Source organism: Nesoenas mayeri (assembly GCF_963082525.1).
Source record: "Nesoenas mayeri genome assembly, chromosome: 10".
In the NCBI taxonomy this organism is placed as follows: Eukaryota; Metazoa; Chordata; class Aves; order Columbiformes; family Columbidae; genus Nesoenas; species Nesoenas mayeri.
Genome location: NC_137560.1, coordinates 13,114,019 through 13,127,378, shown reverse-complemented (window position 1 = coordinate 13,127,378; position 13,360 = coordinate 13,114,019). Strand labels below are relative to the sequence as shown.

The 13,360-nt window shown below is 36.9% G+C and overlaps 1 protein-coding gene across 1 annotated transcript in view; it reads left to right on the top strand.

Moving 5' to 3' along the window:
- Positions 1–12,325, top strand: part of CHL1 (cell adhesion molecule L1 like) — a gene marked incomplete at both ends in the record, with an annotated part of 53,272 nt that extends 40,947 nt beyond the window's left edge. Inside the window, 6 exons of the mRNA XM_080350748.1 lie at positions 59–181; positions 1,466–1,645; positions 8,360–8,521; positions 9,189–9,320; positions 10,166–10,238; positions 12,109–12,325. Coding sequence (XP_080206874.1) covers positions 59–181; positions 1,466–1,645; positions 8,360–8,521; positions 9,189–9,320; positions 10,166–10,238; positions 12,109–12,325 — 887 coding nt within the window. The remainder of the gene's footprint in view (positions 1–58; positions 182–1,465; positions 1,646–8,359; positions 8,522–9,188; positions 9,321–10,165; positions 10,239–12,108) is intronic.
- Positions 12,326–13,360: the final 1,035 nt, after the last annotated feature.

Genomic DNA, 13,360 nt, shown 5'->3' with positions numbered 1-13,360 from the left:
ATGTATAGAGACAGACTTGTTAGAGTCTTCTCTGTAAGCTAATGCATGTATCTTCCAGTCCCCGAACAACCACGTTTTCTAAGGATCCTGAACTTCGATGAGGACTCTGTCACTCTGTCATGGGGACTTCCCAAGAAAGCAAACGGCCACCTTACTGGCTACATTTTGCAATACCAGATGAGTATGTGCTTGTTTTACTTTGATTTTAGAATTTAAGCATTATGACTTAAAATTAGAAAAAAAAAAAAAAAAAAGGGGGTTTATATGCACAGTTATTTAAAACAAAGGCTGATGAGAGACTGTTTCTGAGATCACAGTAACAGCCATAGCATCAGCACAGCTTGTTTTTAAGTGTGATGCATGCACAGCCTGCTAGAGGGCAGGCCAAAGTCATCTATCAGAGCAAAATGTTTTCCATGCACTTTTCCAATGCAAACTCATATTGCTGCCATGCCCTATTTCCTATTGATAGACTATTCAATTATTTTGTATTTGCAAATAATACCTAATGTAGTAGTTAAGAAGACCCATAAATTCTAGGTGCATTTTATTGAAGTGAAATATATTTAACACAAAATATTTTGTAATGAGAGCACTTTAGCTGCATTTATTTGGATGTTCACATTATGTCAGTGAGCACCTCCTTCCTGTGCAATGCCTCAGTGGAAATGCAGACAACCATCACCTGAGTCACGTTATGGAGTAATCACATTGAGAAACAGCTAAATACTGGGGATGTTTCTTTCTTGCCTATGAAAGAACTGAGTACCTGGGAAAAGATTTGAGCAGATGACCTCAGGCAAGATCCAGTATTGGTCCCAGACTCCCACAACACCAGCTGTGAGCTGTGGTGACAGTTCAGGGTACTTTATATGTTCTTTGGGGATGGAGCAAGATTAGACTGTGTACTATTAAAAAAAAAAATACATATATAATAATTTTCACTTGTCTCTACTGATAACAGAACTGCCCAGTTGCCCTTGCAAGCTTAGGCTGAAGGCCCTTTGCTTTTGATGACTATAGGCAGTGAGCGGATCCAGTGAGTAGTCTGGGAGTAGCAACCCCTCCTTCAGCTGACAACTGTGCCAAGGCAGAGTGGAACAAAGCAGAGCAGCCATCCGTTAACTTGCTTGCAAAAGTTTGCAGATGTTTGGAAGCAAAGCAAGAAGCAAATCATATATATTTAATGATTTAGGAGACAGTAATTTTTCCCGCCCACTCAGTATATGCATATCGAGAATCAGAGAGCTTTTTAGGAAGAGTAATAGCTCACCAAGTAGTTGGGAGATTGTTATGGACTAGATAAATCCCATTAAAGTACTTGGCAGGAAGGTGAGATATGCTTATTCAGGCTTCATCTTTCCTACATCCTGCAGAGAGCATCTCTTGCAGGAGCGTTCATGACACATTTCACATTTGTGGCCTTTAGCTCCTGGATCTGACTCAGTTACCTTTTCCCTTTCAGTAAATGAAACACATGAATTCGGACCTCTGAACGATGTCAGTGTAACCAACCGCTCCACACTCAGCTGGAGGCTCTCAGGTCTCAGCTCCAGCACCAAGTACAAATTCTACGTAAAGGCTTGTACAGTCAAAGGCTGTGGGAAGCCGGTCACAGAAGAAGGACTAACGATGGCTCAAGGGAGTAAGTTAATAGGCAATATGTTTTTATGTGGAGAAGCACTAATAATAATGGAAAAATCTATTGAGAATATTCCAGGCCGGACATTTCCTTTGTAATTAGAGGAAATAAATTTATTTTTCTTTCCATGAGAACAATCAATGGACTTTTTAATGTAGCCATGCAGCCTTCAGAAAAGTAGAGCTTATCTGTTTCATTTTGCTGTACAGTACCGTGTTTCTATTCCCACTGATCAAGTCTTCAACCTGTACTAGAATAAGTGAATTGCGTTTAGTCACAAACATAAAATTGAAGATCTAGATAATCTGTTCTCAGTAGTATTATAAAAACAAATCCTGCCCTTTCATGAAAGTGGGGGAGTACCAGCAACATCAGAGGCAGTTAGTTGACAGGGAAAATCCAGATGAACATCAAGTTGACTGCAATGCATTTGATCCATTATTTTATTATTATTATTTTATCAGAGATTGGAAGCATGCATTTGTGTGCCACTTATACCCTATCCTAAAACACTGGTGTTCAGTGATTTAAAGGAAAATCTCAAGCACTATATGATAGCCCATCTTTCACATTCAGCTGAAATGAAATAAAATGTACTGTGCTCAGCAAGTCTGAAAACTCTACAATACCGAGGAACAAGTCCTTGCTATTAATCAGAAACCAATGCTGTGCACTTACCGCAGGAAAGGAGAAAGAGAATGTGATAAGCAAAAGAGTCTTGGATTCATCATTTTTAGCAATGATAATAGCCTGGAAAAATGTTGATATAAAATAGAAAAATGGTCTTTGTTGCACAACATTCTATTTGACTTCTGAGTTGCAGATTCTCTTCAGTTATTGGTAAAACAGGTAAAAAATATTTTAAACTCATCATGTCCCAGTTCAGGATCCAGTCATGAAGTATCATCCCTTGTCCCAAGTAGTGAAACTCTTTCTCAACTGTCTTGTAGCCTCTAGACTCACTCTAGTATACAGATACTCCTGAGGTAGTATTTAGAAATCTGTCAGCATGATTTAAATTTTAAAACGTATTCTTTGTTAAGGAAAGTAAAATACCCTTCTCCTGCATGCCCTGCTCCCCTCTCCCCCCGCTAAAAATACATCATTTCACCTCATTGCTTACCTTTTTTGGCCTTCATTGGGCAGCCAGAATTATGTGTTTTGGCCAATTGAAAATCTAGAACTTCTTTGAATAACCTTGTCAGGTTTTATGAAATGCATCCCTTCCTGATACGCTCAAATGGATGATAATGTCACCATTCATTTGTTCTCATGCTCTCCTTTCCTAAGACTTTGTTTTGGCAGTGGCAACTGGTGAAATCCTTGTAGAATAGAGTAGTATAATTAGTAAAAGCCGTAAGGTTCCAGTTCTGCTATTAATGCGTGCTCCTTGCAGAAATTTGCTGGTTCTCAAGCCACTCTAAATCCATACAGAGCATCTTTCACTGAGATGCCATTAGGGTTTTGTGTCATTATTTGCTGGCTAAATTGTTCAGACATTTTTCAACTAAACATGATAGGCTGAAAAAAAATATTGCTCTTTTCAGTGACCTTCTTTGAGTTTTAAGCTATGGTATGGGAAGCAAGGCAGTTGCTCCAAATTAAAACAATCTCTCTTTTTGAAGAAAGGGAGTGATTTCAAAAGTCAAAGTTTATTATTTAAAATGACCCACATAAAAGACAGATATAAAATATGGTGCCCTCTGAAATGAAACTCCATGACGGAGTACTCCAAGTTTCTTTGGGTTTTGATTTAGTGATTCTATATCCGATATGTTCTGAGATTAGTAATAAAAACGTAAATCTCTCGTTGTTTATTTTAAGACTTTGAATAGCTTCCACTGCTGTAATATAGCCTTTGCAGGTTGTGCCATGAGTATTTCAGAATTTCACAATGCATTCTGCTAGGGAAGTGTAGATGTTGAGGTGGCAGCTCACATTTTATCATTGGTATACTTGATCTGCATTACTGCTACTGCTTTCATTTACTTGCAGTTATCTCTGCTACTGTATTCTGGAATCAAAAAGAGAAGTTAATCTTATTCTTTAATATGTTCATATGCTAGTATGTATGTATCACCACTAAAAACAAGTCTGAGTGAGGAAAATTGTTGTGCTGTAAGTGATAAGTTTGCCAGCCTGTAATTCATATTCAACCCATCTCATGATAATGAATTTGCAGTGGCATGAATGACTGAATTTAGGAAAAAATTTCTCTCAAATCAATATAACTCTCTAATAGCTAAATGGGTAGATCATACCCTTTCTCTACAACTGCTGCATCTTCCTCTTTGAATGAAACATTCAGATCCAGTTTTTTGTCAGGAGTAACACATACCTTTGGGTTAGAAACACCTTACCAAAAGGTCAGCAAGCGGATACAGATAGGAAAAGACCATCTCACGTTCACATCTCTATTTCTTCCCATTTTGATAGAGCCATATTTTGCATCCTGTGCATGGTCAGCAGCAGCAGAGATTGAGCCCTCTACTCTGTAGTGCTGCCTTCATCAGAATGGGCTGTTTCTGTCTAATTACTTAACAAAGGAAAACCACATTTAATGTTTGTCTGTAAGATTAAATGCAGGCCCGCTTGGATTAGTGAGAAACAGAAGTAGGCTGTATAAATAGTATACTTGTTGCGTGACCCAACACCACTGGAATTGGCAGCTAATACAAAGTCACTGAAATAAAAGGCCTCTTTCTTATAAAAGATCTTAAAGATAGCCCAAACAACTCAGACATGAAACACTGCTATACAACCAAAGGTCTTTATCAGTTAATAAAATACTGTGAATGATCATGAAGAATCTGGGCAAAAAGATATTTAAATTGTACTGCAAAATAAATAATATTTAATTTTTTTTCTTTATCTTGGTTTCATTCCACAGAAGAAGGTATACTGTCTTTAGAAAATGAGTTTTGTTTCTGATTTTTCATTTTAAGGCAGTATTTCTTAAATGACCTACAAACTAATTAATTATCCCCTTGAAAATGTCAATTTCCAAATGATCATTAGCCCTCGGAAGCATAACACAAAATAATGTTCTTACATAATTGAAAAAAATTAATTTCATATAGCAGTCCTTCTTTAACACAAAGCTTCTTTTCATCTAGAGCTAACAGTGTCTCAAGGATTACTGAACACATATTACATGTTGAGAATGATTACTGTGTGTCCAGAAATTCAAGCCTTATTGAAAAAATCATCCAGAGGAAGCTGTACAACTATAGTCTTATTTTTCAGAGAAGCCAGACTTTCACCAGTTTCATTATATTTCAATGGCAATTGGCACTAAACTCCCACAGACTTTCTGAAAGTCTTAGTTGGCAGGTACTAACTTGCATGACACATCATAAGATGAGGAGAGTAATCATTTGTAACAAAACACATGGTTTTAGTTCTCTTTTGCCATAGGCACAGTGAAAACATTAGAATACCACTGCCTTAGCCACTTGTAACCACTGGCATTGTTACCAGCCAACCCCCAAAATATACCCTATTTGCTCACAATCGAGAGAATCTGATGAAATCATGATGTAAAGTTTCTTGTTCTGTCACTTATGCCACTCCTTTCTGTGCCTTTTCTTCAGCGGGGGACCTGTAGCCCTTCAAACCTAGTTGCTAATGGCAATCAATGAACCATCTTGCCAGCCTGGACGCTGCACACAGGGTTGACCAGGAAAGGGAATACCTGATATATCAGTGTTACAATATGCCAAATATATCAGTCTTGGGGTTCAAGCAAATTTGTGATTAACTGTTTGTCTTTGCTATTTTTGTGTTTGTATTTTTTTCTTTTTCCTTTTCTATACTCTGCCCCCGTGAAGTCAACACAGAGAGCTAAAGAGAAGCAGCAAGAGATGAACAAGCTACACATAAACTGTCTTCTTGTCCAAGCTCAGATTTCACCTACAAATGACAATCAGTACAAACGGCTGATCACTAACTCACCTATAAATTCTTCTCAATATACTTTATTCACAGCAGTTTTAGTAATTTCTAGATCTGAAAATATTCCCAATTTGGCATGAATTACCTTCTCCACTAAAAAACCCTAGAAGATGCAGGATACTTGTGTTGCATATTTATACACTTTTAATAGCCAGGCAGTAGGGGACAACTAATGAAAGTTCAACCTTCCATTTATTACAGCAGATGTATTTAGACAGGTATGGTTATAAATTAAGATGTAGCCCACAATTAGTATTTTACTATTAGGCTGCCAGGTTTTTTATATAACTATGTTTTATAGCAGATGTGCTAACTTTTGGAGAACTAACACTCTTGTAAGTCTTTGGAGGCAGTTTATATTGTTTTTCCCTTTATACTATAAGCTTCTATAAAAAAATGTGTGTTCTGTTGTTCTCATAAATCTCAAAGCCCAGTAGGAATATTGTAAAATTGCAGTTCAGTGTTTAATGTTCATGTAAGTCCCATGGTATGTCTGATAAATAGTGGGGGGAAGGTGAGAAGTGCTGGTGATATGCCTTTATTACTAATGTTTCTTCTCCCTTATTGTAGATTAAAAACCTAACCCAACTGCTTTCAATTTTCTGCAGCTAATTTCTGCAGCTCACTGACCTTTCAGTGTGTTGAGCTTTTTCTTATCTGTATATCTTTGCTTTTATTTTTCAGGATGCTACACTGCTTTTTCTATTCCAACAACCAAACTTGTCCCAATTAGCAATGCTTTCTCCTCTGTAGGTATTATATTGACAGTGTAACACAGACCAGAAAGAAATCGCATGGAAAGAAACCTCATAATCACCCATCACTGGACATCTGTACTGAGTTTGAAAGAAAAAAATTGTTTAGTGTTTTGAGATAGGTGATGTTAAACAGCCTGGAGAGCCAATGGTAAATCCCCAGTCCCAGGTCAGATTGGGCTCAAACCCTCACTCCAGTATGCGTAAGAGGCGGCCAGAAAAGGGGTTATTTTTCAGCTATATCAGTTTCTCTTTCTGTAAAGAGCTGACTGTTTAAAAATAAGAGTGGAAATAAATAGATGATTGATATGGACTGGTTAAGTTGGTTTAAGAATACGTGCAATGAACCACAGCTGTGGGCTACCACTGAGCTCAGGGTTAAGCACATTGTTTTCTAAGAGTTCAGAAGAAATTGTTCCTAGGGAGACATGTGTTGTGTGCAAGTTGGACAATGAGATTATCATGTCATGCATAAGTGCTATGTGGTATTTAATGCATAATGGGTTGAAGGTTCACAGTAATTCTTGTTACTTTATGGATAGTGTTTCCATTAAATACATTTTTCGGATGACTTTAGAACATGTAATTAAAATATACCTGTGATATCCTGTTGCTTAATTTGCAGTTTGATTTAAAAGTATAGCCCAGTTTCACATACATCATTTAGCAAAAATTACGAATAGATGATTAATTTATGCTAATAAGCTAGGCTTCAGTATCAACAGTATTTCAGCTGTATGTGTTCTCTATGGGTTCCAGTGGCCTACTAATTTAACTGCTTATTTTAATACATATATAGTTGCCTTGGAAAACTTATCTTGAACTGCTGCTTCGATTATGCTTGGATTAATCTTGATTTTTTTTTTTCCTTCAGCTGTCGACTAAACTTTTATCTCTGAAAGCTTCTTGCTTTACTTCTTTACTAGTTTAAGTATTAATGCAGATTGTTTTACTGTCAGTCCTAATTGGTCAAGTAGTCTTCAAAATATACTGTGTGATGCCAAACTCATTTTTCATCTCACAGTTGCCTTCAAAAGGCCCAATTTAATTTTAGGACTGTGTAAATGTAACTATTCCTACTACTCCTGATGTGACCCTGCGGTGAAAGTGAGTTTGACACCCCTGGACTGAAGAGATTCGTCATGTCAACTTACAATTCTGCATTTGCTTGTGTGAACAGGCTTTTCATGTTCATGTTTTCATTTTCGTGTTCATTCCCAGCCTCTCTTCATGTCCTTTTTTCTGTTATGCACAAAAGCTATTTTTAAAAAGCATATTTAATACCCTGCAATCGTAATGCAGACAGGAATTACAGTAGCTGTTTTGCAAGTAAAAAGGCTCTAAAACTAGAGCTACTGGACTTTCCCTTCTACCTCTTTATCAAATGTTAAACTCATCAGGAATATTTAAAAGCTTAAATACCAATTCAAAAGCAAACTTCAGCTATATCTAAAACAGTGCTTTGTGTAGACATTGTGGAATTTAAAAGGACATGGAAAAATCACTGTCAGGGAGAAATAAGTATAAATCCCAATGTTTTTTTTTTCTGTGAGACGTATAAGAATCCATTTCCATATAACAAGCTGTCTGTGCTTCCCTGCTGAGTTCAGTTCAATGGGAGAAGCATCAAACCCCAGATTATCTATACAAAGCAAGCCCATTTTCAAATTGTAATTTTTCAAGCATGCGTTAGTTAAAGCAGATCCATAATCCCCCATCAATATTAACTTTCATCCTGGGAAATGTACAAAACCCTTCATAAACATCAGGATTACTTCATTCTGCTCTTTATTTTATCTGATGGAATATTAAAAATTGAATAGGGAGAATATTTTTTAGTTTACTGCCTGTTTTTGAAAATCAGATTATGTGATGACAAATGTTAAAAATCCTTGTGTGTCATATTTGTGTGTTATTTACATTATTTGTAACTGTGCAGTGCATTTCACAGGCCTTTTGTTCGATGAAGACAATTAATCAATATGACTTGAATATGTACATTCCATAGGTAAAGGGATCGGCAAGATTTCAGAAGCAGTAAACCCCACACAAAAGTTTCACCCCATTGAGGCACTTGAGCCTGGAACTGAATATACAGTTCGTCTAGTGACTAAGAATTGGGTTGATAACAATAGCATTTTTGAAGATGTAATTGAGACAAGGGGGAGAGGTGAGACATGAAACCCTTCAAGGTGATAAAGATTTATTTTGAATGGTTACATCTTACGTTGTGCAGTGAAAATTTACCAAAATCATACTTTTGTTCTGTGATTTTTAAGTTGACCCTAGCAGTTAAATCCCATGGGAGAGTAAATGCATCTGAGATTCTCAGCTGAGCCTTATGCTGTACTTGATGCACAATAGCATGGAACAATTACAAACCTTTACAAAACAGTTTTCCCTCCTATGTGATTTTGAAAGGGTAGTGCTGTGATATAATCCATTTTAAGTGTGCCAGTCCAGTGGTTTGCATGTATCAGGTGCACTTTTAACTCCATGTCTTTCGCGAAGCTACTTTTGCATGAGAAGCTTAACAATTTTCTGTTCAGCTTTCCTGTTTGGCATTAATCCTTTGAGTCAACTACTCTCTCAGAATTACCTTTCCAAAATGTCTGTATTGTGCCTTGTAGACTGCACATTCCCCTTAAGCATAAAAATGTCACACCTTGGGCATATTTCTGTCTTGCATTTCTTTAACTTGAACACAATATGTAGTGATAGACTGATTAATTTAAGATTCACTGAAGAAAATGTTATGTATTCATGTTTTAGTGGTGTGATGCCCTTTTTCCCATGATTAATTTTCTTCTCTTTTACTCCTCTTATGTTTCACAAAGCCTATGCTGGTATTTACGATGGAATTTCCACCCAGGGGTGGTTTATTGGACTGATGTGTGCCATCGCTTTGCTCACCCTACTGCTGCTAACTATTTGCTTTGTCAGAAGAAATAAAGGAGGAAAATACTCAGGTAAATGGATTTATTGTCCTTTTACTATGTTCACATGTTCATAACAAGCATCCTTCAGACTTTTATCTCTGGAGGCTGCACAGCCACAGGCAGAAACATCCAATTAGGATTTGTAGCTTTTGATAAATATCTGCAAAATGGATTTTAATTAATAGAAGTGAAACTGTGGTTTCTGGGGAAGATAGTGCTGTGCGCTGGTCAGAGATCTTGGTAAGGCCTTTGATACTGCTCATTGAGTCTTCCAGTCTTTAATCCAGCCATAAAGTCAAAGTCCTTCACCAGCTCCACCTCTGAGCCTCCATTGGCAGGACTAGCTTCTCACTTTCCACCTGCTAACTGCTACTTGACCTTATAACTGACATAACTTTCATGGGTAGCCAAACTGCTTAAAAATTGAATATTTTGCTAAAGGTAATTCTGTAATTTTCAAAGTGATGTTTAAGGATTTAAGTATCAATATTTGAAGTATAAATCTGTTTCCCCAGAGAGGTGGTAAATGCCCCATTCCTGGAGACATTCAAGGCTGGACGGGGCCCTTAGCAACGTGATCTAGTTGAAGATGTCCCTGCTCATGGCAGAGGGGTTGGACTAGATGACCTTTAAAGGTCCCTTCCAACCCAAACCTTTCTATGTTTCTATAAATACATGCTAGTTTTCTTAAAAAGGAAGGAATTGCATGAAACCCTTGGTGGAAGCATGGTGGTTGTGTCCAGCCAGACATGCACCACGAGCTGCTGCCCTCCAGGCTATAGGTGATGACAGGAGGTTTTCCGATTGCACCTGCAAAAAGAAGAGTCCGCGACGGAACATGGCATACAGATCTGTGCTTTATTTTATTTGTACAGTGAAAGAAAAAGAAGATTTGCATCCAGATCCTGAAGCCCAATCAATAAAAGATGAAATCTTTGGGGAATATAGGTAAATAGGACTTGCTTTAACAAGCATTTGTGTTCGTTGGGGCTTTGTTTGTTTCCAGATGTCATCATTATTTAGAACATTTTTATAGCATGCAATTAATGCTATTTTTCATTTTCAAATCAAACCTCACAGGAGTGGATAATAGTAGGAATGTAAAGGTATATCCAGTTTACTTAAATGCATCCAGGTTGGGATATAAGGAAATGTTGATGCATCAGTGCTTATTTTTCACTTTTTCTTTTCTTTTTTTTTTTTTTTAATTAGCATTGTATGAATAATGTAAATATATATTATAATCTGGATTCCTACTGTAATGTCAATTGAAGTCAATATAAAGACTTTTATGTCTTCAGTGGGTTTCTAAAACCCATTGGGCCCAAATTGTACAATATGGGGAACGTTCATTTTGTAGAAGAAAACAGAAATGTAAAATACAGTTAGAGATGGCAAAAAAACCCAAAAACCCTCACCGCAGAAATTTCTGTAGGAGAACTGGAAAAATCACTTTGGCTGCTTTAAAATAACTAAAGCTTACAATATCATATAACCATGGTCTGATGAAAAAGGTAATTTCTGTTGAAATCCCACTTATATATACTACATTATTTGTACTGGACTCGTTTTTTTTTTTTTTCTGCATAATTTTATCTTTATTTAATTTTTAATGCTTTCTAATGGGACAAATGTTTAGAAAGGTAAGAAAGTCCTGAGGTTAATAACTTTGACCCTCCTCCTTCCCCCTCAAGCTCCAAACTTATCTGTTTCATAAGTAGAAATGCCCTGTGCAGAAAAGTAACGAATATTTTTACTGTATCGATTCTACACATTGTTGATTATATTCTGAGGAGGTAAATTTTAAGTGTGTTTCTCTGTCCTTTCTTAGATGACATTACCACAGCTTTGACACTGAATTGGTGTTAGCAAGAACTGTAATTGAGTAATTAGGTACCTAGTTCAGAGGCCTAACTTTTTTATAATCCTTTAATCTATTTTACCAATCCCTCCATATGTCCTGTTCAGTCAGGAGAAGTCAGGCCGCTTTAGTTCTTCTTCCGCAATAACATTCAGAAGAATGACCTGTGGAATTTCCCATTGTTCCTGAATTTTGGTGGAGGGGGTCTGTGAAATTGCCATTGAACACAGACTGCATGTGAGCAGATACAGACACTCTGATTCTGCTTTCGTTTTTCCTTGTTCCTCCCTCTTAGCAGAGAGAAACTCCATCAGTTACAGTAAGATAAGAGCAGAACAAATTTTTTAAAAAGGGAACAAAGCCCCTTTGTTACTCATCTGAAATTAAACAAATGCTCACGAAGCAGTGAGATGTAACCTACAGCTGATGCCTCATCTCACAACTTTGCATCAGTTCACCCACCCACCTCAAAACAAAAATTAAATAAATAAGCCCTGAATATTGCCAACTGTTCTGTAAAAAGGAAAAGTCTCTCTCTGTAAGGTGCTGAAGACTTGACACCAACACTGATCACTGGAACGGATCCCTCAAATCCTTACCAGCATTTCCTTTTCTGTTCCCTTCACTTTCTATCCTTTCTTTTATCTGTCCAAGGCAAAAAGGGAAAAAAGCAAAATGCACATGTAGTTTTCATTGATGTTTGCCTTTTTAACCAATTCCAGTGTTGTAATAATCACTAAATGCTGTGTGGGGGGAATTCAGGTTAGTGTGCATGGCCTATTTGAGGTGCACTGGACCAAGTAGGACACACAGGATCAGGTCATTCTCAGTTTACCACCCACATAGAAATGTTTCCCTTGCTCTTCCCTCCTGCTGCTTTCTTTCACAATAGAAGTGCGATTTCCATGCTTGCAATTAAAAGCTAGATTTTTGGAAAGGCGTTTCTTTGTTTTGTAGTGACAGCGATGAAAAGCCGCTGAAAGGCAGCCTCCAGTCAATTAACGGGGACATTAAAGCCACTGAAAGTGCTGATAGTCTGGTAGATTATGGAGAAGGGGAGCATGGGATGTTCAATGAAGATGGTTCATTTATTGGAGCTTATTCTGGATCTAAGGAAAAAGGATCAGTGGAAAGCACTGGGAGTTCTACAGCAACTTTTCCCCTCCACGCCTAAAATATCAGCAACAATAATTTGTGTTTAATTGTGGTATTTATCTTGATTAGTACTCCACAGTTACCACATGTGATTGGAAGCAGGTTGCCAATTGAGCCAGGTAATATAAAAATAAGTCACTGCCACTAAAAGATGATTTTTCAGACTTTTCTGTCCTAATTTTTATGTGTTCTCTTCTAATTTAAACAAAACAAATGATTCTTGATTATAAAAATTGTCTTTGTCAGTCTTACCAAAACAGAATTTCTCAGTGTTACATGTGTATACTTAACTGCTACTCTGTATGTTTCTTAGGTTTGGAATATGTTTCTCTATATGGTATTTTTTTTCTTATATGGCTGTTGTCACTTTGTACATACATTTATATGTAGTATTAACTCACATATGGTGACCTCTGCATTGCAGAGGTTCTAACGAAACAGGAAAATCAAACAAAACCATCAGGTTACTCTGCAAAGTGACACAATCTATCCTACTGAGAAAAATGATAATTTAAAATACTGGAGAAATATATTCTATATATTGTACAATTTTTCATAAAGAAATAAACTCCTTTGCTTATGATACTCTAAAATTAATTTAGTGGTTACAGCTGACTGCAATTACCAGTACTTAGAGATGCAACTTTATCCACATAAAAATTGCTCTTAAAAGACAAAGCTCTGGCCTTGTGGATGGATCTTCTGTCCAGTAGCTGGCACTATTTCCTTAAGTAAGTTAAGCTGCAGTAACTTTCCTGTGGCAAGGCAAAACAGGGTTCCCATCCACCATCATTAGAAAAATATTTTAATTTGGTTTTCTGAGTCTCTGCAAGCTGCATTTCTAAGCAAAATGCTTGTTGTCTGTCTCATATCTGTATATTTGTGCGCTAGCATACATTTCATGGAGACATTGTACATATGATATTAATATTGACAAAAGTAAAAATCAGCCTTGTTTTATTTTGAAATGAGACGTTGCTAGCATGAGTCTGTATAGCTGTGTAGGAATGAATAGAATTGCTTCTCAATATGAGTTTGAACCAGCAAAACTAGT